Genomic DNA, 24,330 nt, shown 5'->3' on the forward strand with positions numbered 1-24,330 from the left:
GGTCTGGAAGCAAAAGAGGGGACAACGGCGGCAAGACTGGGCTTCTCCGCTCCCCAGCCTCCTAGCGACAGACAGCGTTACGACCAGGAGCAGCGGCGGCGACGGAACTCGGAGAAACACAACAACGAAGCTTTGGGTGTTCTGCAAATCATCGATTGGCTGGCGTTGCGACGGCGGACGGTGGGCGGCGACCGCGAGGTGAATGACGATGGCATCGGCAGTAGGATGTTCGGCCATGGCGGTGGTGCTACTCCGATCTCCGGCTCGGCTCGGGGTGATAACATTGATGGCGGTGTTTTGGGTGGGAGAGAAGCCGGAGAGTTCGATGGTGGCGAAGCAGTGGTGCTTCCGGCCGGTGACCTCTCTCAGCTCTCTCCATGACAGTCAGCGTCCGTCTCTCGCTCTCTCGTTGTTGGCATTGTGTCCATATAGGGATGGCAATGGGGCGGGGTGGGTGCGGAGATATATCCCCCGCCCCGCCCCCACCCCCGCATTCCCAACCCACTCCCCGCACCCGCACCCGCACCCACGCGGGTAATGAAATTCCTACCCCATACCCGCCACGCGGGAATTTTGCGGGTGTGGGTTCGAGTAATACCCAACCCGCAATTCTAATTATTAATATTACACTTAAATCTAATAAAAATTTTATAATACAATTCTAATTATCACGTGGATTTTTTATAAGTTTGAACATGACTCTAAAATTAAAAAAGAGCCATTAAAGTTAATCCTTATTTGGAACTAAAATTGTGTTGGTAGTATAAATTGAATTAAGCGTTTACTCATTATATTATTTGTGTTGTTCTTATTCAATTTTAGTTAATAAAAAACTAAGAAGTTCAATTCATTATGCATTTTTAATTATAAAATATACATAAACTTATATAATAAATGAATACTAATAACAATATATATATAAGTGCGGGTGCGGGGCGGGGATACCTCCCCACACCCATTACCCAAATTGTGTGGGTATTTTAAAACCCGTAGGGGCGGGGATGCGGGGAACCCATTGGGTGCGGGTAGAATTGCCATCCTTATGTCCATAGCTGTCTTTCGTCTCCAGATCCATGAAGACGATCAGAGACCCTTTTTTTTTAAAAAAAAAAAAATTTTTAACTAATTACCTGTTGGTAACCTGCAACTGCATGTCACTTGGGACAAATTGCATGATTTTACAATGTTGAATGGTCTAGTTGCACTTTTTTTTTAGTTAAGTGGCCTAATTACATTTTCACGTTACGTTCGATGGCTAATTTGATCCTTATTCCTATTTATTTCATATGTGTATAAAGTTAAACTTAAATGCTATAAATACTATTAAATATACCTTAATTAGGTACATAAAATCATTACTTTAGTATAGTGTTTATAAACACCAAGCTTTGTTTATTGTGAATATAGAGTTCAAAATTTACCAATGTTGAAAAATCACTAGGCGTCTGGAGACCGCTTAGGGTGCCTAGAACGCCTAGGCGGATGTCTAGAGCGCCTAGGAGGCCGACTGCCTAGTGCCTAATCGGCGCCGACGCCTAGGCACAATTTTTACAACACTGAAATTTATGAATATAACCCAGATCGTCCTTGCAAGGTGGACCCTGATTCATGATATAACTATTGTCCTACCGATCGGGCCAAAATGTGAGAACCTAAAGGTAAGGAATTTCACTTTTTGATAGTAAGATTGATAAACTACTTTGACTTTATAAATATGTATAGTAGTACTTGTAGATAAGTTAAAGTTTAATTTGCAACTATTTTTACTTTATATATAATACTCTTTGTCGCTTGTAGGGTTGCATGGTATAGTAATTAGTTAAGTTTATATAAAATTACTTAAATATTATTGCCATATTTGCTGGATCCAATACATGATTATTTCCTTTTTATGGCAATATGGCATAGAAAAGTAGGAAAAGATAACTTCATTTAAGCTTGTACATCAAGTTAATGAAGCATGTTTTTCACACATATATATAAAGTATGATCTCTTACTTGAGTTGCTAGCAACTTTTTGTTCTTTACTTGGCTTCTGCCATTAATTTATTTCACTTTAAAAAAGTTTAAGGCCGGTTGTGGAAATATGTACCCCCATCCAATTAAGTAATATTGCTTTTAAACCTGTCTTTTCCACATTGGATGCCACTTTACTTTTTATATATATTCCAGCATTATATTGTGCATGCAGTGGATGCAATCTCCACTGATCGAGCTTCTCAGGTTTCTCTAGGTTGAGATAGAGACTCTCTGATCTTAAAGGTTGATATATATTTTTGTTCCATTTCTCATTCCACACACACAATTAATTCACTGCAAATTGTTAGCATTTTTCATGTGTGATTTTGTTTGGTTGCATGCAGGCCGGGAGTGAACCTGACAAAGTGATGGGGCAAAACTGCCTGAGGAATTTGATATTGTGGACTATGGGTAATTTCAATTTTAATTTTCATGTATTGTTATAATTTTTTAAAAATGACAAGTAATGTCATTAATATAGGCTAATGATTTGAGCCTGGTAGGCTGAGAAAATAGCTATGAAAATATACTACAATAGGTATATATATAATTTATTAATTGAACATACATAATATATTAACTGCATATACATAATTTAAATGTAGTTTTTGATACAAGTGTTAACACATGCAACTAATCCTGTTCACTTAATTTTGTATGGCATGCAGCATCACATGTGAAATGGTTTAATATAGCTGCTGAATACGCTTTGTTTCTGCTGATGGCTTACTTGACCGATGCGTGGAGACTAGGGTTCGCACATGCAGCTGGAATTATAAACATTTGGACTGGTTTCAGTAAACTTTTGAGCTTATACGGTGCTTTCATGGCGGACAAAATTGGTAACTACCGGATGCTCCTCTACTCCAGTATAGTATACAGCATTGTAAGTACAATGTTTATTTTTACTTAAAGAGTAATACACGCGCAGAGTCAATTGTTACCCTAGCCCAAAAACTATACGTCTCCCGTGCGTGCAATGTATCTGTAAATAAATTGAAAACAAACACATAAAATGGTAACTACATATACATAACTGCACGTACAGAATAGATTAACTAAAAACACATAATATATATATCGTTAATATATCATGCGTATGCAGTTAATATTTTGTACATGTAATTAATTAAGAGAAACTGGTCAAATAGACCCCTAAACTTTACCTCAAAGGTCAATTAGCCACATATAAACTTTACAAAAGTGCAATTAAACCCTCAAACATGTCAAATTGAGTCAATGAAGCCCAAAAACCGGTAAATGGCCTGCTATTACAGGTCGTTTCAATTCCGGCAACGGATTTCGGCGACTGGCCACGTATTCTGGCGACCGGCGAAAAAATCTGGTCACCGACGACAAAATCTAGCCGTCCGGTCGTCTTCCAATGAAGAAGACGACCGGACAGCTGCCTTCTCCAATGGAGAAGAACGGCCAGATCCATTGGAGAAGGCGGCTGTTCGGTCGTCTTTTCCAGAAGATGACCGGATGGCTGGATTTTGTCGTTGGTGACGGGATTTTTTCGCCAGTGGCTGGAATTCCTCGTCGGTCGCCGAAATCTGTCGCCAGAATTGAAATGACCTATAATAACATGTCAATTATCAATTTTTGGGCTTCATTGACTCAATTTGACATGTTTGAGGGATTAATTGCACTTTTGTAAAGTTTAGAGGGCTAATTGACCTTTGAGGTAAAGTTTAAGGGCCTATTTGACCATTTTCTCATTAATTAATAGCTTATGTGTCTATAATTACTATTTTATGTATCAGTAGTTAATATGTTATGTGAAGGCACATAAGTGCAGTTACATATTATGTCAATTGCAAGCACATAATCTGAAAATTATTTTGAAATACTATGGGCAGGGTTTGGCGTTTCTATACATGTCAAAGCCGGCGGTGCTGGACAACATGGCCGGTAACTGCGGCGAGGACCGGCCGGAATGTTACGGCCCAGCGCAAAAGGCTACGTTCTACATATCATTGGTGCTAACAGGCGTGGGCATGGCAGGTCACGCCGTTTCTCTTGATCCATTCCTGGACGAACAAGGTGTGAACGAGGAGAAAGACAAGGGTTTTTGGACGAGAAGAAGTCTGGCTAATAATTTGATGAGAGTGGTGATCTCCGGAGTCTCCAGTTGGCTTCTGCCGCAACATTGGAGTGCTCGGTTTGGGATTGTTGCGATCTATGGGTTTGCGGCCACGTTCGCATTGGCGATCGCAAACTGGTTTTTAGTTTATAATAATAATAATAATAATGATGATGATGAGACACCACCACCAAAGAGTGACGATAAAATAAATTTCTGTGAAATGTTCAACCAAACCGCCATGGTGTGGCCGTCGTTCATAATGTGCGGGGTGGTTTCCTCCATCGGAAACACCTTCTTCGTCGAGCAGGCCGACAGAATGAAGCCCGACGCCGGGGTCTACACCGTCCCTCTCGGCGTCCTTTTACTCCTAGCCAACGCCGCCAAGTTCATCCTCAAACACTGCTACGGTTTTAGCTACACCTTGATAAAGAAATTCTTCGATTTGTGCGATATGATAACGAGAAAATACTTCAAAGGAGTCGACGCCGATAAGCTGGGTATAAAGAAGATGGCGGCGCTGTTCGGCATCGGAATAGCGATGCTCAACGCCGTACTATGTTGCTTGGCGGCGGCGGTGGTGGAAAACATAAGACGAAAGGACACAATGAAGAAATATCTGCACCACGACAGCAAATTCTGGCTGGTCCCTCAGTTCGTTTTCGTTATCGGCATCGATGCATTCCTCCAAGAAAGCGTCAACGATTTCTTCCTAAACTATGGCCCTCTCTATAAATCATCCGAGGGGATTCAAGGGAAAGCCGCCTCGGAAGAAGATCAGTCCATGCAAAACTACATTCTCCAGTTCACCAACTTCGTGATGGGTCTGGGATTTATAGGCAGTGTGGTGTCGGTTTTGGCGGTGGCCAAAATCAGCAAGAGTGTGACTGGGAAAAGCTGGATACAGAAAGAAGTGACTGATGGTCGGCTGGAGAATTACTATTGGGTTCTTGCTGTTCTAAGTAGCATCAATACCGTTTATTACGTTATTGCAGCGATTTGCTACACCAGAAAGCTAAAGAAGGCTCTCAAGATCAAGAAGGCCGCCGGCGACGCTCCTCAACAACCCCGGCCGGGTAAAACTGGATGCTGCTCCTGCTAGTTGATGATGGTGGGTTGTTTTTGTTATAAGCCGCCTCGCCTTCCAGAGTGCCAGACGGCCTATGGATTTTAATGTTTGTCGAGTGATTTTTTTTTTTTTTTGGGTGAAGAGAAAACCCGTTGTCATGTTGTGAGGGTGTGTGTACTTGATAATTATTTTTTAAAATGTAAGAGTGTGAAATCATTGAAGGTAAACTCCATTGAAAAAGCTTTCTGTGTTTGGTGAATGACTGCTAACTGATTTGATTAGTGAATTTGACTAGTTGATTGTTGAAAAGTGTTTGGTAAATTAATTGTTATTGTATACAAAATGACTTTAATTTCTCTTAAATTGATTGAGTAGCTTTTTGAATTTTAGCATTTGAGAGCAATAAATTATTACAAAAAGTTAATTAATGAAACACTCATATTAATTGTTTAACCAAACCAAATAGTTAATAGTGGTTACCTAAGTCAAAATGTACTGATATGCTAACAAATTTACCAAATAGGCCTTTGTGGGACGAGGTCGGGGTGGCATTGTTGCTTTAATGTTTCCTGCAAAGATATTATTTTTGTCATGTTAATTATTTGTATGTTTTTTTTGGTAATGCAATGGAAATAATTATAGTTTTTGCTAATTGAGAATTGAGATTGAGATAATAAAAATAGCACATTAACTGCAACTGGCATATTATACCGTGAATCCTAGTTCAAAATGACATTATTTTATATTTCCCATTTGAAAACTTAGAAAATATTTTTTATAAAATAATTTTAAGAAAATGATTCATTTAAAAAAAAAATAATTTAATTTTCTATTGTTTGAATGAAGGTAAGAAAATTATCTTTTTTGTTTCGCTTGAAAATTATGAAATTATATATTTTTTATTTGGTTCATTTTCTTGGAAATGAATATATTATTTGTTATAAAGTGATTATGTGATGGTGGCTAGTGTTGTGAAACGGTGGTGGTGGTGGTGATGATAATGGTAGTGGTTGTACATTAATTAATGAAGCATATATGTTTTTCATGTAGCACGATGTCTTACTTGAGTTGCTAGCAATTATTTATTCTTTACTTGGATTCTACCATTTCTTAAATTTAAAAAGTCAAAAAAGAAAAAAGTGGAACAAAGTTCAATAGGCATGTGTCGCGTGGCAACATTCACTAATACACCAATTCGTAAAACCAAAATTCGATGAAGCATTTCTTATTTAAAAAAAAAAAAAAATGAAACAGAATTTATTGCGTTCATGTAAATTAAGGATGTGTTTACTTCATAGGTTTAGTTATCATGAAAGAAAATTAAAGTCATTGTTATTGTTTGATTGACAAGTTTTTACAATACTATTATGAGATTTGATTACCTCTTTAATTAGAAAACTCATTCCTTAATTGGTAATTTAATTTTTAAGTTTGGAATAATGCTTTTAGATTATTATTATTTTTTTTTTTTTTTGTGGAATAAGGGTTAAATAGATCACTTAACTGCGCACCACATTGCAATTGGGTCATCGAACTAAAAAAGAATGCATTTGGGTCCCTGAATGACGCAAAATCGTGCAATTCAATCTAAACTAACTTGTTTACCTGTAAAGGCGGTTACCGAATTTAAAAATATTTTTTTTATAATTTAAAATTAAAATTAAAATTAAAAAAACAGAAAACCCTTCGTCTCCGCCGGAGACGAAGTCTTCTTCTTCGTCTTCGGCGGAGATGAAGGGCTGGCTTCGTCTTGGGCCATCTCCTCGGCCATGGAGATGGCCTGAGACGAAGCCACCTTCGTCTCAGGCTGTCTCCATGGCCGAGGAGAAGGCCCAAGAGTTGCCTGCCACTTCGTCTCCGGCGGAGACAAAGTGGCGGTTTCGTCTTGGGCCGTCTCCCCGGCCATGGAGACGGCCTGAGACGAAGATCCCTCCGTCTCCGTTCGTCTTCGGCGAAGACGACATATGTTTTTTTTTTTTTTTTAAATTTTAATTATAGTTTTTTTATTTAAAATTATTAAAAAAAAAATATTTTTAAATTCGGTAACCGTCTTTACAGGTAAACAGGTCGATTTTGGATTGAATTGCATGAGTTTGCGTAGTTCAGGGACCTAATTGTATTTTTTTTTAGTTCGATGGCCTAATTGTAATTGGGTGCGCAATTGAATGACCTATTTGACCCTTATTCCTTTTTTTGTTGGTCATATTGGTGCTTTGGATGTTTTTATATTAGAATAAATTGTCTTAGATTTTTTGTTCTTGTATTTTTAAACCTTTATTCCGATCATACATAACCAAACAACAATAGTGATAATCATTCCAATTCTATCTCTACTACCAAACATGCAAAATACTTTCACCAAAATTCATTACCATTGACAAATACATATTTGATTCACATTCTGATTCCCATGTCTGAACCATTCGCATGTCTGAACCATACAAACACGTACACCCTAAATATTATTTCTAACTTTGCCACCAATTAGCAGTGTACGGTGTACCAACATTTATGTGTGCATCATTAGCAACATTCACATTTCCACCTTTAATTAATAGAATCCATCAACTTATTTAGATAATTAATTGGTTTTAAGAATGTTAGACACACACGTGTCTGTTGTTGTTTGTTTATTTGTTTTGATGGGTAAGGGGTACAAGTCTAAACGGAAAAGAGGTGAATATACTTATATAAAGTTTAAAACCTTTTTTAAAGACTTTTTATATATTAGCTTAAGTAGATATGAATTTAAAGGTAATTTGAGTAACACAGCGGAAAATAATTTGTTACCTCATTTTAATTTGTTTGCACGTATTTGTTCTTTTTAAATCTTAAATTTGATTGATTAAGTACTGAAATATAAATAGCACTTATTTTCTTAACTAATCTCTAATAGTACACAAATATTGCTTATCCAGTTGCCCCTTGATCACGAAGCTCTATAAGAAATCAAATAAAAATCCTTACATGTGGATATATAGGTTGAAGTTACACTTTATAGCACTCTGATCTTTGTTGTTCATAGGGATTGTAACTTTACATAAACTTGACATAAATATAATTGGTGGGAAAATTACATTTTAGTCTCTGAATTATAACCAAGTTCTGGTTCAGTCCCTAAGTTATTACTATATTCAAGTTTAGTCCATCAGTTATGAGTGAAGTGGCGAGTTTGGTCTCTAGAGTTAATATTCCGTATGCGAAAAACTTAAAAATAATTTAATAATAGATGGATAAAATAGAAATTTCAAATTATAATTCTCTTCTTATGTTGAAACTCATTGCACAACGGTCATTTTTTTCTTCTTAAATTTAATCCCAGACTATTGTTCTTTAGACACTTTTAGTCATTTTCATGACTTTTTATATTTTTAATAAGAGTATTTTTGTTTCTTCATATTTTTCTTTTATTATTTTTTAATTTTAATCGATTTAATTGGTTTATAACTTTAGGTAACCTCTGATTTTTAGTAATCATATTTTTCAACTGGTTTATAATAAAGTCCTAAACCAATTAAATCGGTTGAAATAAAAAAAATAAAAAAAATATCTTTACTACAAATAAAAAAAAGTCATAAAAATAATTAAAAGTGTCTAAAAAATAATAACATGAGAAATTAAATGACAAAAATGATAATCTAGAATTAAATTTAAAATTACCAAACAAGTAAACGGGTGAAATTAACCCTTAAAAAAATAAAACAAAACAAAAATTGGGTGAAATTAACCCTTAAAAAAATAAAACAAAACAAAAATTTCCAAAAAAAACCCAAACCCTCGTCCATCGTTGCCTCAAGCCGACTAGCCCTCAGCCTCGTTGCCTCTTTCAGACTTCAGCAATCCGATTCGCCGGTCGCTCCCTCTCTGCTGGGAACAGTCGAACAGCGTGCCCGACAGTCGTCGTCGTCGCTCCCTTTGTGTCTGACGTGCTTCAGCAACCGAACAGGCGAACCTCTAAACCAGTGAGTTTAGTCGTGTGTGTGACTGTGAGTATATATATTGCAACAATTTTGATTTTGCCCAATTTTCTGAAAGTTTGATGCTAAGTACGCAACCAGTGAGTATCGATATATATTATTGAGTTTGCTTGTTCTAATTTATTGCTTTTTTTTTTTTTTTTTTTTATACAATTTCTTTAGTGAGATTTAAATTGATTGAATGCTGTTTAAATTTATTTTTATTAATGTAAATGTGCTAATTTTTGTTAAAATTAGAAGTTCAGAATTTTAATTTTAAAATTTTCAACCAACTGGCTTATTGCCCTCATACCCACATGCATATATACATAAACTTTTGTTTTTGTTTCATTTATTCTCTCCAATGTTTTTGGAGAACTGACTTAAGTTTTAGCATTTCTCAATTTGTTGAGTATCCCGTAATAGATTTCATCTTTCCCTATTCAATACTCAATCCATTAATTAGTGTAGATTGTATTCAATAACTGAATAAGCCAAGAAAATCTTGACAGTTTTGCGTGTATTATCATATTGGAAGTATTTCTAGATCCATTTGAGTTGTTGATGAGAACTGGGGATAATTACAGCTAGATGAAATGTGATTGTGTTAAATCTATAATGCTGAATTGCTGATGGACTACATGATATAAAGTTGTTGCAATGTGTGCTTAATTATAGCCAGATTAAATTTGATGCCACTGGTGCCCAATGTGGTGCGATTGTGCCACTTGTGCACAAATGTTGCAAAATAGATTTTCACTTTCTCTCTTTGAGCTTTATGTATTTTTATATATGATACATGATATGATTTATAAAATTCACTTTAAATTGTTATTGAACAGGATTGAATTAGGGGTTCACCTTCACTTGTTAGCAGACTTACAGAAGTTGGGGATATGGGAAAAGCTTCAAGGGATAAAAGGGTACACTGTTTTGTCTGCTCAAATATATTTTGATCTGACATGTTTTTTTTTTTTTCCACCGTATGCCAACTTTTTGTAACTAAATGAACTTTACAGGATATTTATTATCGGAAAGCTAAAGAGGAAGGGTGGCGTGCAAGGAGTGCCTTTAAACTCCTTCAGATTGATGAGGAGTTTAACATATTTGAAGGTGTTTGTTTCAAAATCTTGCAAAAAGTTGACAGATTTTAATTCCTTATGAAGTGAAATTAATAATATATTGTTCACTGGTGTTTTTTATTTGAGATGCAGTTCAAGAATGTGTTAACCACAATCTGGACTATTAAGACACTATTGCCCTTTTAGAGGAAGATTAGGGAATTTTTATCATTGGACAATGTATATGAAGAAAAACTGAAATAGTTGTTGTAACTTAATGCATATGTATATGGCAATGCTAGCAAGCTTTCGTTTGTCCTATGTTCCCAATTCAGATTTCAAGAAAGTGTTTTCCTTGTCTAGTCTCAATTATTCGTTATTTGGTCTCATGAAGTTGGTTATGTGTTATTATATTTGAAAACTATATGAAGATGGCAAGTTTTCATTTCATTATAATGTCCCCAATTAAGATTTTTAGCAAATGTTTATCTTGATTTCTTGAAATGGACTATATGATATATATTTGCAGGGGTGAAACGTGTCGTGGACTTGTGTGCAGCTCCTGGTAGCTGGAGTCAGGTATCTAACATTACTAGAAAGTATTCTTTCCATTGCTGATTTGTGTCTTCTTTAAGTTATCCATCTTACTAAGAACTTGGACCTTGGAGACTATTTTATTGTCAAAACTCAAAACCCTAAAATGCTATTGTTTCCACTGTAGGTGGGACTGAATCTATTAAACATTTGAACTTATCTTTTTTATATATATAGGTTTTGAGCCGGAAATTATATCTCCCAGCAAAGCTGTCCCCAGATTCAACGTAAGTGCATTGATTTCATCTTTTTTATTTTTTTATATTTATGTTATCTGTTTTTTTTTTTTTTTAAACTTTTTTTTTCTTTTTTAATTTTCTTTAATAACTGGCATAGAAGCTTGTGGGTGCTTATCCCGTCACACATACTTATACCAATTTGTTTATATGTTACGCTACCGATTTTTATAAATAATGTAATTTGATCCTTGCTGCCTAAAGTCTTATATAAGCTATGGTTTTCCCTTTTGCTATCATTTGCCAGGGACAATGATCTCCCACTTATTGTAGCCATTGATTTGCAGCCCATGGCTCCAATTGAAGGTGTGATTCAAGTACAGGGTGATATAACAAATGCTAGAACGGCTGAAGTGGTATGGGCTTTTACCCTGCTTTCTTTCATAAATGTTTTTGTTTTGAGGGTTTGGGTGGGATATGGTGCTCTGACATAATTAAATAGGATAAGTGTTAATGCTAACTTTGCTACTGGTTTGTGAACATCATTTATCTTATTCTCTCATCAGGTAATTAGACATTTTGATGGATGCAAAGCTGACCTGGTTGTTTGTGATGGTGCACCTGATGGTAAGTGTTAAAACTTCATTTACTGTAAGTTGTTAGCATTTCTATTGGTTGTGATCCTGATAGCCTTTGTCTAACTCTTTATCTTGCAGTTACCGGACTCCATGATATGGATGAATTTGTTCAGTCCCAACTCATATTGGCAGTTAGTGCCTCTCTCTCCATGTGTGTGTGTGTGTGTATATATGTGTATAATGTGTATGTATCTATCTATCTTTGTTATTGACTTTTTCTCTTGACCAACATCTTTGTCACTCAAATGGCCTTGCAGGGTTTGACAATAGTTACTCACATACTAAAAAGTGGTGGAAAGTTCATAGCAAAAATTTTTCGAGGGAAAGATACAAGCCTTCTTTATTGTCAGGTTAGTTGCTTACATTTATATCCTCTTAGATGAGTTTTTGTATAAGATTGTACAACTAGTCTGACGTATATATCCTCATTTTTGTTAGTTCAGCATTACTGTATCTTACTAGTGTAGTTTCTCATGCATTGCTTTTTAATGCAGCTAAAACTTTTTTTCACTGAAGTTACTTTTGCTAAGCCCAAAAGCAGTCGTAATTCAAGTATAGGTAAGTAGCAACTCCTTTACCCATTTTTGTGTAGAATTTGCCATAATAAAGCCTCTATTATAGAGGTGGCCTGTGGCCATGTGAATCTGTGATTGCCCATAGCCTCACAGTTGTATCAAGATAAGCCTAAAAAGCTGTTTTTAATACTTTATTAAATAGATTTTGTAATCATTTATTTAAATAAGAAAGAATCCACCCTCCAAAATTTTGTGGCCATCACAACACAGAAACCTAATAAATCATTGATACTGGGATCATTGTCTTAAAATCAAAGAGATGTAATACTTGTCAATGGCAAGGTAGAAAATTTTAGATTTGCTGTATTCTGGTACGTAGTCCAATTTGTCCAAATGAAAGGGGAATATCAAATGCTATTCGGAGAAAATGATTTAGATTTGTAGCTAAGCCATATGTTGTATCAAGTGCAGAAGCATTTGCAGTCTGTGAGAACTATTCTCCTCCTGAAGGATTTAATGAGAAAGACCTGTATCGTCTCCTTGAGAAGGTTGGAAGTCCATCTGGTGTAGAGGATCTAGGTAACTGCTGCTCCCATACCCCCCTCTATTCTTTCCAGGATTAATACTTTCATCATTTCTCAGTTTCCACTTTTCCGATGCACTTTGTTTCTTTTACTGATTGTTCTTTATCGCGCTGTTGTCAGCTTCTTTCTTTTGTCTTACTTTTCAACTGTTGATTTGATTCCCTGCTTGATAAGTCAATTATGGCCCAAAATTCAGCGGCTAGAAAAGTACTTTTGCACATTATGTCAAGTTGTGAAATTTCATTTGTTACATGGCAGATTGTAGTAGTGGATGGCTGGAAGGACCAAATAAGGTGTATATCCCATTCTTGGCTTGTGGGGACCTCAGCGGGTATGACTCTGACCGCTCATATCCCCTTCCAAAAAGTGCAGATGGAACTTATCAGAGCTTAGATCCTGTACAACCTCCAATTGCACCGCCTTACAAGAGAGCTCTCGAAATGAAGAAAGCTCAAAGTCAGGGTGTCCGGGATCTCGAGAAGCTTTCCCTTGGCCCCTAAGTGTTGTATCCACAAATAGTTTCATATACTAATTTAGAAACCACAGGGCATGGATGAGTCATTTAGAAACCAAAAGAAGGCTTTTGTTTGTAATAGTTGAGTTGGATGAGTCTTTTTTCTGGTGTACCATTTATAAGGTTTTGAAATTTTGGTAACTACTGATTCTTTGTACTTGTTAACCTTTAAATCCAACAGGAAAGACTGAAAGAGAATCAGTGCACACTTTGAAAGTGTTTTTAATTTTTTATTTTTATTTTTTTAATTTTTTACAAATGTTGCACTGATATTCTGGTTTCATTTGTCTGGGCTGTTTAGTGTGATAAAGTAATGGTAGACCTGCCTATAGTGTGCAATCTCAGGTTCATTTAGGCCATCTCCAATTCAAAACACCAAAACCCCAAAAGAATATTTTCAGTATATTCTTATGCTAAATTTTTTTTTATCTCCAATTTATTTATACCAAATTCTGCATCAAGCTTTATTTCATCCATAATGATCCATTTACACCGAATTCTATTTTACATTAAAATAATTTGTATTCTTATAATTTAAAACTTTAATTTCGTTTACTTTAATTATTTTAATATAAAATATAATTTTGATATAAATAGTAATATTTAAAATGAAGTTTGTTTTTCTGTATTTTAATTTTCAATTATTTTATAGTCAATATTGATTTCGTTTTAAATGTATTAGTATCAATGAGATCTTTAAATATTTATAATTTATTTTTAATAATATAAACTTCTAAAAAATAAACAATTGGAAATTTTTTTTAAAAAAAAGTTTTACACCAAAATGGTGTAAATGAATAGTGTTAATATTTGGTATACCACTATTCATTTACACCATTTTGGTGTAGAATTTGGTGTCTTCCTTGGACAAAGCTTGCACCAGATTTTTACACCAAAATGGTGTTTTGGTACCCTCATTGGATATGGCTTCTTTTTCTTTAAATACATTCATCATAACTATTGACTATAGACAAATACAGTATCATAAAAAAAAATTGTAACAGACAAATTATATGAAGTCGAGATGGAATTCTGCAGGAATAACGAAAGAGAGTCGTTGAAGAAAACAAAATAGTAGAAAATCCACACTGGAGCTCTGCCAATGAAGACAGGCATTGGTCCAAAAAACAAGAGTCTCTCTCCTACTGCCCTGCTTCTAAACTACCCATGCCAAGAACAACAAATCTCTGTGTAAAATTTCTTACATCAAAACACTAAATCAACGAATCAACAAACTACTCTCTCTCTCTCTCTCTCTCTCTCTCCTGTTCTTTCTTCTCTACTTTTTTTTTTTTTTTTTTTTTGGTGGGGCTAAATTTACATAAAAGGTTTCACTCTATATCAAGAAACTAACCTTAAAAAGAACTGGAAACCGAGCTTGATCTGGGCAAAGACGAAGAAGAGTTCAAGAACTCAATGCAATCCTCAATAGCCTCAGCTCTCTGAGAATCAACCAGCGTTTCTGCATAAGACCTCGTCCTTACCAAACTAGCAGAAGAAACTTTACACGACGCTCTCTTCCTATTAGAACTCGACATCAAACGGACGGCTTTCGACATCTTCGCTCCCAAGTTCTTGACAAATCTGGCCGCCATAAACAGTGAAGACTTCTCGGAGAGTTTGAAGCTCCACACCGGTGTTGTCACCCTCTTCTTGTTTCTCCCAACTTTTACTGCTCTTTCGTATTCGCCTTCTGGGCTGAAAAGCACTCTCTTGTTCATTTTCTAGAATCTTGTTGCAATGGAGTGGAGGGAGGGGTAGGGGGTGGCAGGCAGAGTAATTGTAATATGGAGAAGAGAGGAAGGTGAAATGATGAAAGGAGGTATTTATTGAAAATTGATGAGAGGGAAAGAAGGAGAAGGAATGTCTTACCAACTTCAAATTTATGGAATTGAATGACAAATGCTATGTCGGGTCGGGGTGAGGGTGGCCTTAGAGTTCAACCTTTTGGAAGAATGAAATTGATTGTCGGGATAATTTAGTAAAGTTAGTCAGACTATTAACGGGCTAATCACAATAAAATGATTTATTCTTCCAAAAGGCTGAACCCCAACTCTAAGGGCCCTCACATCCCGACTCGACAGAGCATTTGGGAGGATGTAAATCATAGTAATTCAACTGAACATGAACCACAGAGGCTAGACCTGTGCTCACTGCGCACAAAGAACTCCCCTCACTTTGAGAGGTTGCTCTCACACTGTCCCTGGTTAATTTATTGATTTTTTTTTTCTTTTGAGTTAAAACACGAGAATTATGTGATTTTGTGTATTTTATAAAGTTATATTTTATGCTTTAATAAAAAAATTAAAAGAACAAATAATTTCATAAATATAAGTATGATTCAAAAAAGCATAGAATATGCACACCGCACATTATTGTAATTAAAATTTTAAAATTTTTTATTTCAATTTCTTTTTAATTGTTATCAATTCATTTTATTCTTTTGTAATAAAGTCAGTCAATGAACCACTAATAAAAATTAAAACATTTATTGCTTTGGGTAAAATATTCAATAAAAAAGTTGTCTTAATAGCATTTCTTGACCGGATTCTTTTTTTAAAAAAAGTGGGAAATAGAATTAAATTCCCTATTTCAAATGGGTTGACCGTTGACCAGTTCCGTACAAGAGTTTAAAGCAGTAGTATATATAATAAATATTCCGTTTTCTATTTTAAATCAAATTTATAAACCAAAACAGTTAAACACAAGAAAGGGGTTACAACTTACAACTAACAAAATCCCCAAAAATTATGCCCAAACTTTTTAAATCATTGAATTCCAAATTTAGTTTTTAAAATGATATATAAGTTTAAAACCCCCAAAAATTATGCCCAAACTTTTAAATCATTGCATTCCAAATTTAGTTTTTAAAATTATATATAAGTTTTAACTCTAAACTTAAAGGTCCTGTTTGAAAATGGATGAAAGAGATAAATAGTTGGATATGCTTCAATTAGCTTATATATCACGGGCCTACACGCTCATACGGTATCCTGAGGCTCCTCTTAGCACGCAGACTAGCCTTACCCCTCATACGTGTCATATTGGTTTCGCCCTCCCATGTGCTCATTATGGAAACGACAATAGCTCCCGACCAATTGTACCCTTCAAATTGCATCGGTCTCAGCTCCTTCATAATCAAATCCAAGACTGGCGACAAGTCCTCAAACTTAATTGGGTTAGGAGGCCTGATTCAGCGATATACCTTAGTGTCTAAAGCAGAAGTCACCTTAACATTATTGTCACCCTTACCCATCGGTAAGCTAGCCAGTTGACCCGTTCATTCATTGAGTCTAACACAGTCACACAAAACAAGGTGTGACATATAAACATCTAAATACTTGTACACTAGTATTTACAACAAGACTAAATCAATACATTCTTTTGGTCCTTTGTAGAATGATACATACTTTGATAGATGGTATTTTAATTTTTTTAAAAAAATATTATTCACACCCAAAAAAATATTGGATTCTCTTTAGAATAGACCCCGAATGGAGAATGAAGGATGCAATGCCAGTATTAGTATTATTAAATTTACCTGACCCAATCTAGCTAGTTTGGGAACGTCCAATGCGAGTAATCCCTAAATTATGTAATATACTTTATTTGCTAGATTAGGAGTGACCATTTTACGGGGCAAATTATATCGTGCACCTTCTATAAGTTGGGAGAACCGTCCGTTTAATCCCGTTTGAATTTATATGTATTTTACTATATAATTCTGTACATAAAAAATATAAATTTTTTTAGGATGCAAAGACATGGGAGCTAGTCCAAAGAGAATTGTCACTTGTAAGAATCAAACCTAGTTATTCCTAGGATCATCCCCACAAAGAAACTCCGTTGCCACTTAAGCTAACCCTTTGGGTCATCTCCTTGCTTAATGTTACTTATTCATTTAATTTAATCCTTATCGACAGTTTAACTTTAAAAACGTACGTTGTATTATACAATGTTGCAAAATATTGTTTCATGCTACAATTTTGTGAAGAAAATTGTGTTTTAGTTAGATGTACACCTAGCATAAGTTAACAATCTCATAGGGATGTATAAACAAACTTGACATGTGTGTGTGTATATAGACATGATTGAATTTGATTTGTTCAAGATGGACCAAACGTGCATGGAAGGCAATCATAAGGTTGCATAAAAAAAAAAAAGAGAATATCCATTGCCCTATTTTTCTTCAAAAGTTGAAGAAATATCATTTTCACATCATTAATCAATTCAAATTATTCATTTTTTAAAAAATGTTTTTTTTTTTCTTGTTGAAATTTGAAAACACATATATAGATGGTGATGTGTGAAGAAAAATTGTGAGAATAGAGGACAAGCTAGCTGAGTATGAACAACAACAGGCAGGCCAGGTAGGAAATTGTGTTACAAAAATCAAGAAAGAAAACAAAAATAGGGTTTTGGTCAAAAAGGAAAAAGGTGTGTGAGGAATGGGGAAAAAGTGGGAGGAGAGTGAATTGATGAAGATGGTAGAAAGAGTAGAAGAGTATATGGTGAATAAAGAGACAAGAAATGATGATTCTCTTCTCTTCATCAGCTTTATTTTGCTTTAGAGAAAATGTTCCCTCTCTTGCCCTACCCCTCTCCCCTTTTCAATTTTCATGCCACCCATCTTTCATTCTATATATTCTCATATCACATTTCTTTGGACTCCCCTTTTCATTCATCTCTATGTATATATGTTTTGCATTTATGACAAGGCCATCATATGGTATTTGCGATATTTTTTTTATCATATCATTTTTAATCTCTCAATTTTTATTTTATTTTTTTCAAGACGAAGCTCAGTTCGAAATATTGTCATATTCACCATTCTTCATATGAGAGTAATTTTTTTTTTTTTAATTTAATTTGGTTGATTCAGAAAGACCCGAAGTTGTCAAAATACTCATCAAGAATAACAAATAATAAAAAAGAATCACCATAGTCAACTGGTCAAGGAATTGAAAATGAAATTAATTCTTACAAATTATTAGATATTTTCTAAACAACTAATCAACTTTTTGTTTCTTATTTTAATTCACGCATAAGTATGTTTTTTAAACATTTATTATTAAATTAAATTAATATGTAAGGCTTTCTATATATTCTAATACATAAATTCTATAACATGGCACGCATGTCCTTATCTCATTAGCTTGAAGTGAAAACTTATGATTATAAACATATTTTACAAATTATATATATTGCTCTCTTATTCAACCATACACATAACACATGCATTAACATACATGCATCATTTCCATCTTCATTATGGGTAATAATAACCAAATTGATTTTCATCTAAATACAAATCATTATACATACATTAAAGTTAGAATTTTTTTTTCTTCTTCTTTAGAACAGCATTTTCCTCTTTCTCACTTGAGAAACAATCATATATTCTCAAATCTTATCCATGGATTCTCAATTTTGCATCTTCCTCCTTTCTTTGAGAAAAATTTTCCTTTTTATTTTTATTTTTTTAATTAGCAGGCTAACATGATATGATTGTTGAAAAATTGACTTGTAAATACATAGTCATTTTGAATTATAATTTAAAGTAGAATCTATTAATGATTTCTTTAAAAGCATGCACCACTTGACTAAAATGTTTCTTTGTGAAGAAGTATGTAACTACTCCATATGAATTTTGAATTATTAGAGATATCGGTTGTAAAGAAGTGGAGTATGTAGTAGACAATTTTGAATTATTAAAAATCTCGGGAAATATGCATGAAAAAGAATCACGTTACACGGAAAAATTAAATACGCATGAAAAAGAATCACATTACACGGAGAAAGACCAAGTAATATGTAACACATGTTTTGAGGTTTGATATTGGATTTCATACAATAGATTTTGAATGCAAACAAAGAAATTCTATGCTGACGTGGTTCCTGATAAATATGCTGCTGGTATATAATAATATTATAATATTAAAGAACAATATATATGATTCAAATATTGAATAAAATAAAATGGAATTCCTTATTCAACTATTTGCAGTCAACCTTCGTACGTATTGTGAACTAATGACAACAAAAAATAAAGGTACTTTCATATTCTGATTTCTGATAGATTGATCTCAAATTTGGTTTTATCTACTGATCGAAAACTATCATTTCAGTTTCAACATTTGATATTATAATGGAAATTTAATGTCACGGGGCGACTATTATAAGAGGTGTTCAATATTCCAATATTATTTTGACACATCTTTTGAATAGTGAGATAAAGATATTATATTTTCAATTTGAGTCTTTTTAAGAGCCTACGATGTATAATAATAAATACTCAATATTAGTACTTCATATTATACTAGGTAAACAATAAGAACAACAACAATGTTTGTATTATAGGAAACCCTAAACATGAAAATGTGGTAGGCAATGGATTTGTGGGGGAGGGGGATCTAAGCATGAGAGAGGAATCACGGAAATATCTTTTAAATAGAAATCTGGGCACTTCAGAAAAAAAAAAAAAAAAAAAAAAAAAAAGATTGAGATAATATAATGAAGGCAATTTTGTGAGCTACTCTTTAGTCAAGTATCCTGAAACCAATTCAATTCTTATCCCAAGCTTAATGTCCCTAATCCAGGGTTAATGTGCCTAATCCAGGGTTTCAAACAAACAGGGAATACAATTAGAGCCACCACCCACAAACCATTAATAAGCTTTTGATTTGGATAATGACAATAAACAAAGAAAAAGAGTTCTCTTTTAGACTTTGGCAAACATCATTAATTAACTCAGACAAGTGTGGGAGGCAAACGAAAAGCAGACCATAGAAAACAAAGATTAGTTTTCTGGGGGATTTTAGAATTCCAGCCAACTAACAAATTAACATTATACTACCAAGAGGAAAAAGAGAAGAAAACCGCTCAATCTGACTGTAACCTCGAAATATATTGATCGTAGTACTTTGCAGCTCGTTCCAGATCACCAAGCTCGGTATAGCAGTCAGCTATTGCTCCATAAGCTTCGGTACTCCCAGAGTCCTCTTTCTCTCGTTCTGAAATGTCGAGAACCATAGAATGGTATTTGATGGCTTCCCGATACTTTCCCTGCCTTTGCAGTGATGCACCTAAACCCCTCGCAGCCTTCTTCTCCTCTATTGAATCTTTAAGATCTTTGGCAAGATCAAGGGCTTTCTTGAACTCCGAAAATGCTTGCTTTGGGCCTTGGTTTCTCAAGAAACTCTTCCCGCTTCTAAGACAAGATATCAGCTGCTCTTTCCTCGGATCAACAATCACTTCGCTTTCTGGTATTCTTGCACCAGCTGGAGCGTAACTCAAGCTAGGTGCATAAGATTCAATTTTTGCTTGCCTTTTTAATGCTGCATTGATCTGAAGCAGCTGATCATTCAGCCGCTTCAGTTCTCCTTTCCTCTGGCGTGCAAGTAGCCCTGCAAACACAAAAGTATAAGAAATCAAGGAAATCCCCAGCAATCTAGAACAATTTGTTATTTGTCAAAAAAAGAAAAAAAAAATCCCAGAAAGATACTGTCAGAAAGAACAAATTTTGAAGCACCTTTCATCCTTACCTCCAACTGTGGCCCCGATTAGGGATACAAAGAGCAGCAAGGGCATGCTAAAACCAGATTTTTCTACTTCACACGTTTCGGCCAGCGCTTCTAGAGGTGTAACTATCATCAATGCATTAGCAACAATCAGTGTTGCTGGGCGTAACATAAATGGAAATATTGTCTGCCACATAAAAATTTTGATGAGGAACAGATTAATTGTTCACTATTATTATTCAACAATATTTTATATTTGAAATCCAAGCAAATAAAGGAATTGGATGACAAGTTTTACTTCTCTGCAGAATTTCAATCTTCAGATTTTAGACTACTGAATAAGCTAACTACATGCTAAGAGTAATAAATTAGAATTGAAATGGGAAGAACATTAGACTTATAATAATAGTTGCTAAATTAAATCTACAATTTGAGTTGAAATGATTTGATCTCTTGTTAACTATCTAATAATCCTTGAACCAAGCTTCAACGAATCAGACCAAATATGATACATAACATACATAAATCATGATCCTCGTTGAAAAGAATTAATGGCTTAAGGCTATATAAGACTAAATATAGGCAAATGTGCAAAGAACCACTTTGTCAAGGGTGACTAAACAGGAGAATAAGGTCCACCTTAAGTAGCCAAAAACACAAATTGATTAGACACGATCCAAAACTCGAACAATATAAGCAAAACAAGCAATGGCATCTAAAACATGCAGAATTCAATATGAAGAACTCTATTCATGCTTCAATCGAAATTTATAAAATTTGCCTAACCAAATGCCAAATGTTAATTCCAGTGAGTTACATTTGTGTGACTCATGAAAAGATCAAGCAATGGCATTCCTTGTACTCTTTTTTCCAGTTCACTCACATTAGTTTTCTACTCTAAAAGGCACACAAAGCAGCATATAAATGTAATAAATCTAAATATGCCCCAAGATTATATCCCATTCAAGAATTATAAGCTCTAATAAGTCTAAATATGGCAGCATTCAAACAAACAACTGACAGATTTTTTTTTTCCACTAGTTCAGCAAAAGAACACACACACAATTGACAATGCAATTATAGGAAAATGGGCACATAAGGAAACTAAAAATTAGTACTTTGATTTCTACTGGTACCCATCCGGTAGATTTTTTGGAATTTCTTTCCAATGCCATTCGCTGCTCATTCTTGAGCTGCCTATCGCTTAGAGAGGCGAGTGTTGCAGAGATGGTGAGCAAATTGGGTTTTGCAGTGTGGGTTTTGGGAATGGAAAAGGAAGATGGAGAAGCAGCATGACGGCAAAGACTCCTCGGCAGAAGCCCTTGCTGCACCACCATGATCCTCATTGCTTCTCTTCTTTTCGGTTTTGGATTTCTGATAACATTTGGATAAAAGATATTTCCTAATAGACAAAATAAATAAATAAATAAATAAAGTGAAAAGTATCAAATAGCTCCATCTATTATTCACAAGTTTATTATATTTTGGGCTTAAATTTTACATCATAATATTTATTTTTAATACAATATTTAGTTAATTTTTTTAAACTTATGGTGGGATAGCTCTATAATACTTAATAAAAAGAGAAGTCACGGTGAATATTGGGATCACCTCTAGTTTTTTGGTTGAGCTATGAGGATCAAGGGAAGGTCTGAAACTAGCTATTCAAATTGGCTAGGAGAAGGTGGTGTTCGAGTTGGACAACGAAGCTATGGTCACTTTAATGCACAAGGACGCCATGGGTGGCTAGGGCTCAAACATTATTGCTCTTGACTGCAAACGATTTCTTGGGAAATTCAAGGTTGTAAAAATGGTCCACGTTATGAGGGAAGACAATAAATGTACCCATTAGCTTGCAAATTTGGGGCAAGATGTCGAGATGGGTACAACGGTCTTAGACGATTCGCTGGATTGTTTGAGGGGGCTCCTCTAGAACGACTCTGTCCCCCTTGTTAGTGAGTGTTATTATTTTCTATATAGTATATAGTTATTTTATGTGGTTCAGGTTTAATTGACTTAGGCTTCTCTATTAGAGAGGTCTCTTTCATAGAGCGGGGGCCTGTCCCCCTTGTTAGTGAGTGTTATTATTTTCTATATAGTATATAGTTATTTTATGTCCCCCTTGTTAGTGAGTGTTATTATTTTCTATATAGTATATAGTTATTTTATGTGGTTCAGGTTTAATTGACTTAGGCTTCTCTATTAGAGAGGTCAAATTGTAATTTGGTACCGTAGTCGCTTACGAGTGGCATTGAGATGCGAATACGACCGGTAAACCGTAGTCGCTTACGAGTGGCATTGAGATGCGAACCCATGATCTTTGGTCTGGCTCTGATACCAAATTGAAGCATGTGCTCCATCTCAACTAAAAGCCTAAGCTAATAGTTGAATACACATTAATGGATATATGCTCACACCCCTTATGTTCACCAAAAATCCTTTATATAATAAAGCTATATGGTTTGGGAATAATTAATGTTACAATTAATGCCACAACATCCTTTATTATAAAAAAAAAAAAACACAACATTTAAAAAATAAAATAGCTATATATTATATAATCATATAAAAAATATACTTTTGAAAAATAAAATAGCTATATATATTATATAATCATATAAAAAATGTGTTCAATTAGAGTTTAAATTTACACATACAAAATTTGAAATTTGCTTTTCAAATGTAATTATCTTAGTTATTATTCGTATTGTGAAAAAAAAAAAAGCACAACATTTAAAAAATAAAATAGCTATATATTATATAATCATATAAAAAATATACTTTTGAAAAATAAAATAGCTATATATTATATAATCATATAAAAAATGTGTTCAATTAGAGTTTAAATTTACACATACAAAAATTTAAATTTGCTTTCCAAATGTAATTATCTTAGTTATTATTCGTATTGTGAAAATTATAATATAGATGAAATACAATTAAGAATAAATCAATGTAATTATGTAAATTCCCTTTATAAATTTATTTGAATATGCACATAATTAGAGATTATATTAACCATTTTCAAAAAAAAAAAAAAGAGATTATATTAACCATACAAAATTATAATTTTAATTTTAATTTTAATTGTAATTTTGTATTCTATAAAAATAATAAATACTTGACCAATGAAAGTTCAAAAATATTATTATATTAAATAATTTAAAATATTTTAATTTTTCTATTTTTTATTTATATTTATAATAACATAATTTTCCTGTGCATTTTTTATATGGTGATTTTTCCTTAATAAAATATATTCTTTTACTATCACATTCAGAAGTTATCGAAAGTAAATTTAGAAGAAAAAATTACTCATTTTTTCATTCAAATATCGTTGCTTAAAGCTCTAAAAAAGTTTGGAGTTTCTATAATTCTATTGTTCATTGCTCATTATAGTGTTTTACTATACAGACTCTCAAATTCTTCATTCTATTAATTATACTACTTGATATGGCAAGCATGAATACAATATTTTTTATCTTGTAGTAGCTCTAGAAAAAATTGTCTACATAAAAGATTTAAGAATAAAGAATAAAAATTATGAGTAAAATTGAAAATACATATATTACTTTTCTTGCTGGCAAATTATTGTGTG

At 34.0% G+C, this 24,330-nt stretch overlaps 4 protein-coding genes across 7 annotated transcripts; 2 read left to right on the plus strand and 2 right to left on the minus strand.

Moving 5' to 3' along the window:
- Nucleotides 1-2,190: 2,190 nt before the first annotated feature.
- LOC109181188 (protein NRT1/ PTR FAMILY 5.6-like) lies at nucleotides 2,191-5,207 on the plus strand. The gene is made up of 4 exons (XM_019330939.1): nucleotides 2,191-2,262; nucleotides 2,364-2,430; nucleotides 2,688-2,905; nucleotides 3,882-5,207. The coding sequence occupies exons 2-4, from the start codon at nucleotides 2,388-2,390 to the stop codon at nucleotides 5,205-5,207; spliced, it is 1,587 nt and encodes a 528-aa protein (XP_019186484.1). The 5' UTR covers nucleotides 2,191-2,262; nucleotides 2,364-2,387.
- A 3,717-nt stretch (nucleotides 5,208-8,924) lies between these two features.
- On the plus strand, nucleotides 8,925-13,360 carry LOC109182077 (putative tRNA (cytidine(32)/guanosine(34)-2'-O)-methyltransferase). 3 transcript variants are annotated; one of them, XM_019332116.1, is made up of 12 exons: nucleotides 8,925-9,160; nucleotides 9,973-10,053; nucleotides 10,150-10,243; nucleotides 10,721-10,770; nucleotides 10,963-11,012; nucleotides 11,269-11,377; nucleotides 11,528-11,588; nucleotides 11,678-11,730; nucleotides 11,857-11,949; nucleotides 12,094-12,157; nucleotides 12,586-12,693; nucleotides 12,957-13,360. In XM_019332116.1, the coding sequence occupies exons 2-12, from the start codon at nucleotides 10,027-10,029 to the stop codon at nucleotides 13,196-13,198; spliced, it is 951 nt and encodes a 316-aa protein (XP_019187661.1). In that variant the 5' UTR covers nucleotides 8,925-9,160; nucleotides 9,973-10,026; the 3' UTR covers nucleotides 13,199-13,360. The 3 variants fall into 3 exon arrangements, with proteins under 3 accessions (XP_019187661.1, XP_019187660.1, XP_019187662.1); XM_019332115.1 differs by having other exon boundaries at nucleotides 8,925-9,136; XM_019332117.1 differs by having other exon boundaries at nucleotides 9,135-9,231.
- Nucleotides 13,361-14,567: 1,207 nt separating this feature from the next.
- LOC109181189 (josephin-like protein) lies at nucleotides 14,568-14,933 on the minus strand. The gene has a single exon (XM_019330940.1). The coding sequence runs from the start codon at nucleotides 14,931-14,933 to the stop codon at nucleotides 14,568-14,570; it is 366 nt and encodes a 121-aa protein (XP_019186485.1).
- Nucleotides 14,934-19,909: 4,976 nt separating this feature from the next.
- LOC109182078 (protein FLUORESCENT IN BLUE LIGHT, chloroplastic-like) lies at nucleotides 19,910-22,123 on the minus strand. Of its 2 annotated transcripts, none has more exons than XM_019332118.1 (3): nucleotides 21,851-22,123; nucleotides 20,757-20,919; nucleotides 19,910-20,618 (listed from the first exon to the last, which is right to left on the minus strand). In XM_019332118.1, the coding sequence occupies exons 1-3, from the start codon at nucleotides 22,076-22,078 to the stop codon at nucleotides 20,095-20,097; spliced, it is 915 nt and encodes a 304-aa protein (XP_019187663.1). In that variant the 5' UTR covers nucleotides 22,079-22,123; the 3' UTR covers nucleotides 19,910-20,094. The 2 variants fall into 2 exon arrangements, with proteins under 2 accessions (XP_019187663.1, XP_019187664.1); XM_019332119.1 differs by having other exon boundaries at nucleotides 21,869-22,121.
- Between the last annotated feature and the right edge of the window lie 2,207 nt (nucleotides 22,124-24,330).

The sequence above is a fragment of the Ipomoea nil genome, unplaced genomic scaffold (assembly GCF_001879475.1).
Source record: "Ipomoea nil cultivar Tokyo-kokei standard unplaced genomic scaffold, Asagao_1.1 scaffold1043, whole genome shotgun sequence".
Taxonomy (NCBI): Eukaryota; Viridiplantae; Streptophyta; class Magnoliopsida; order Solanales; family Convolvulaceae; genus Ipomoea; species Ipomoea nil.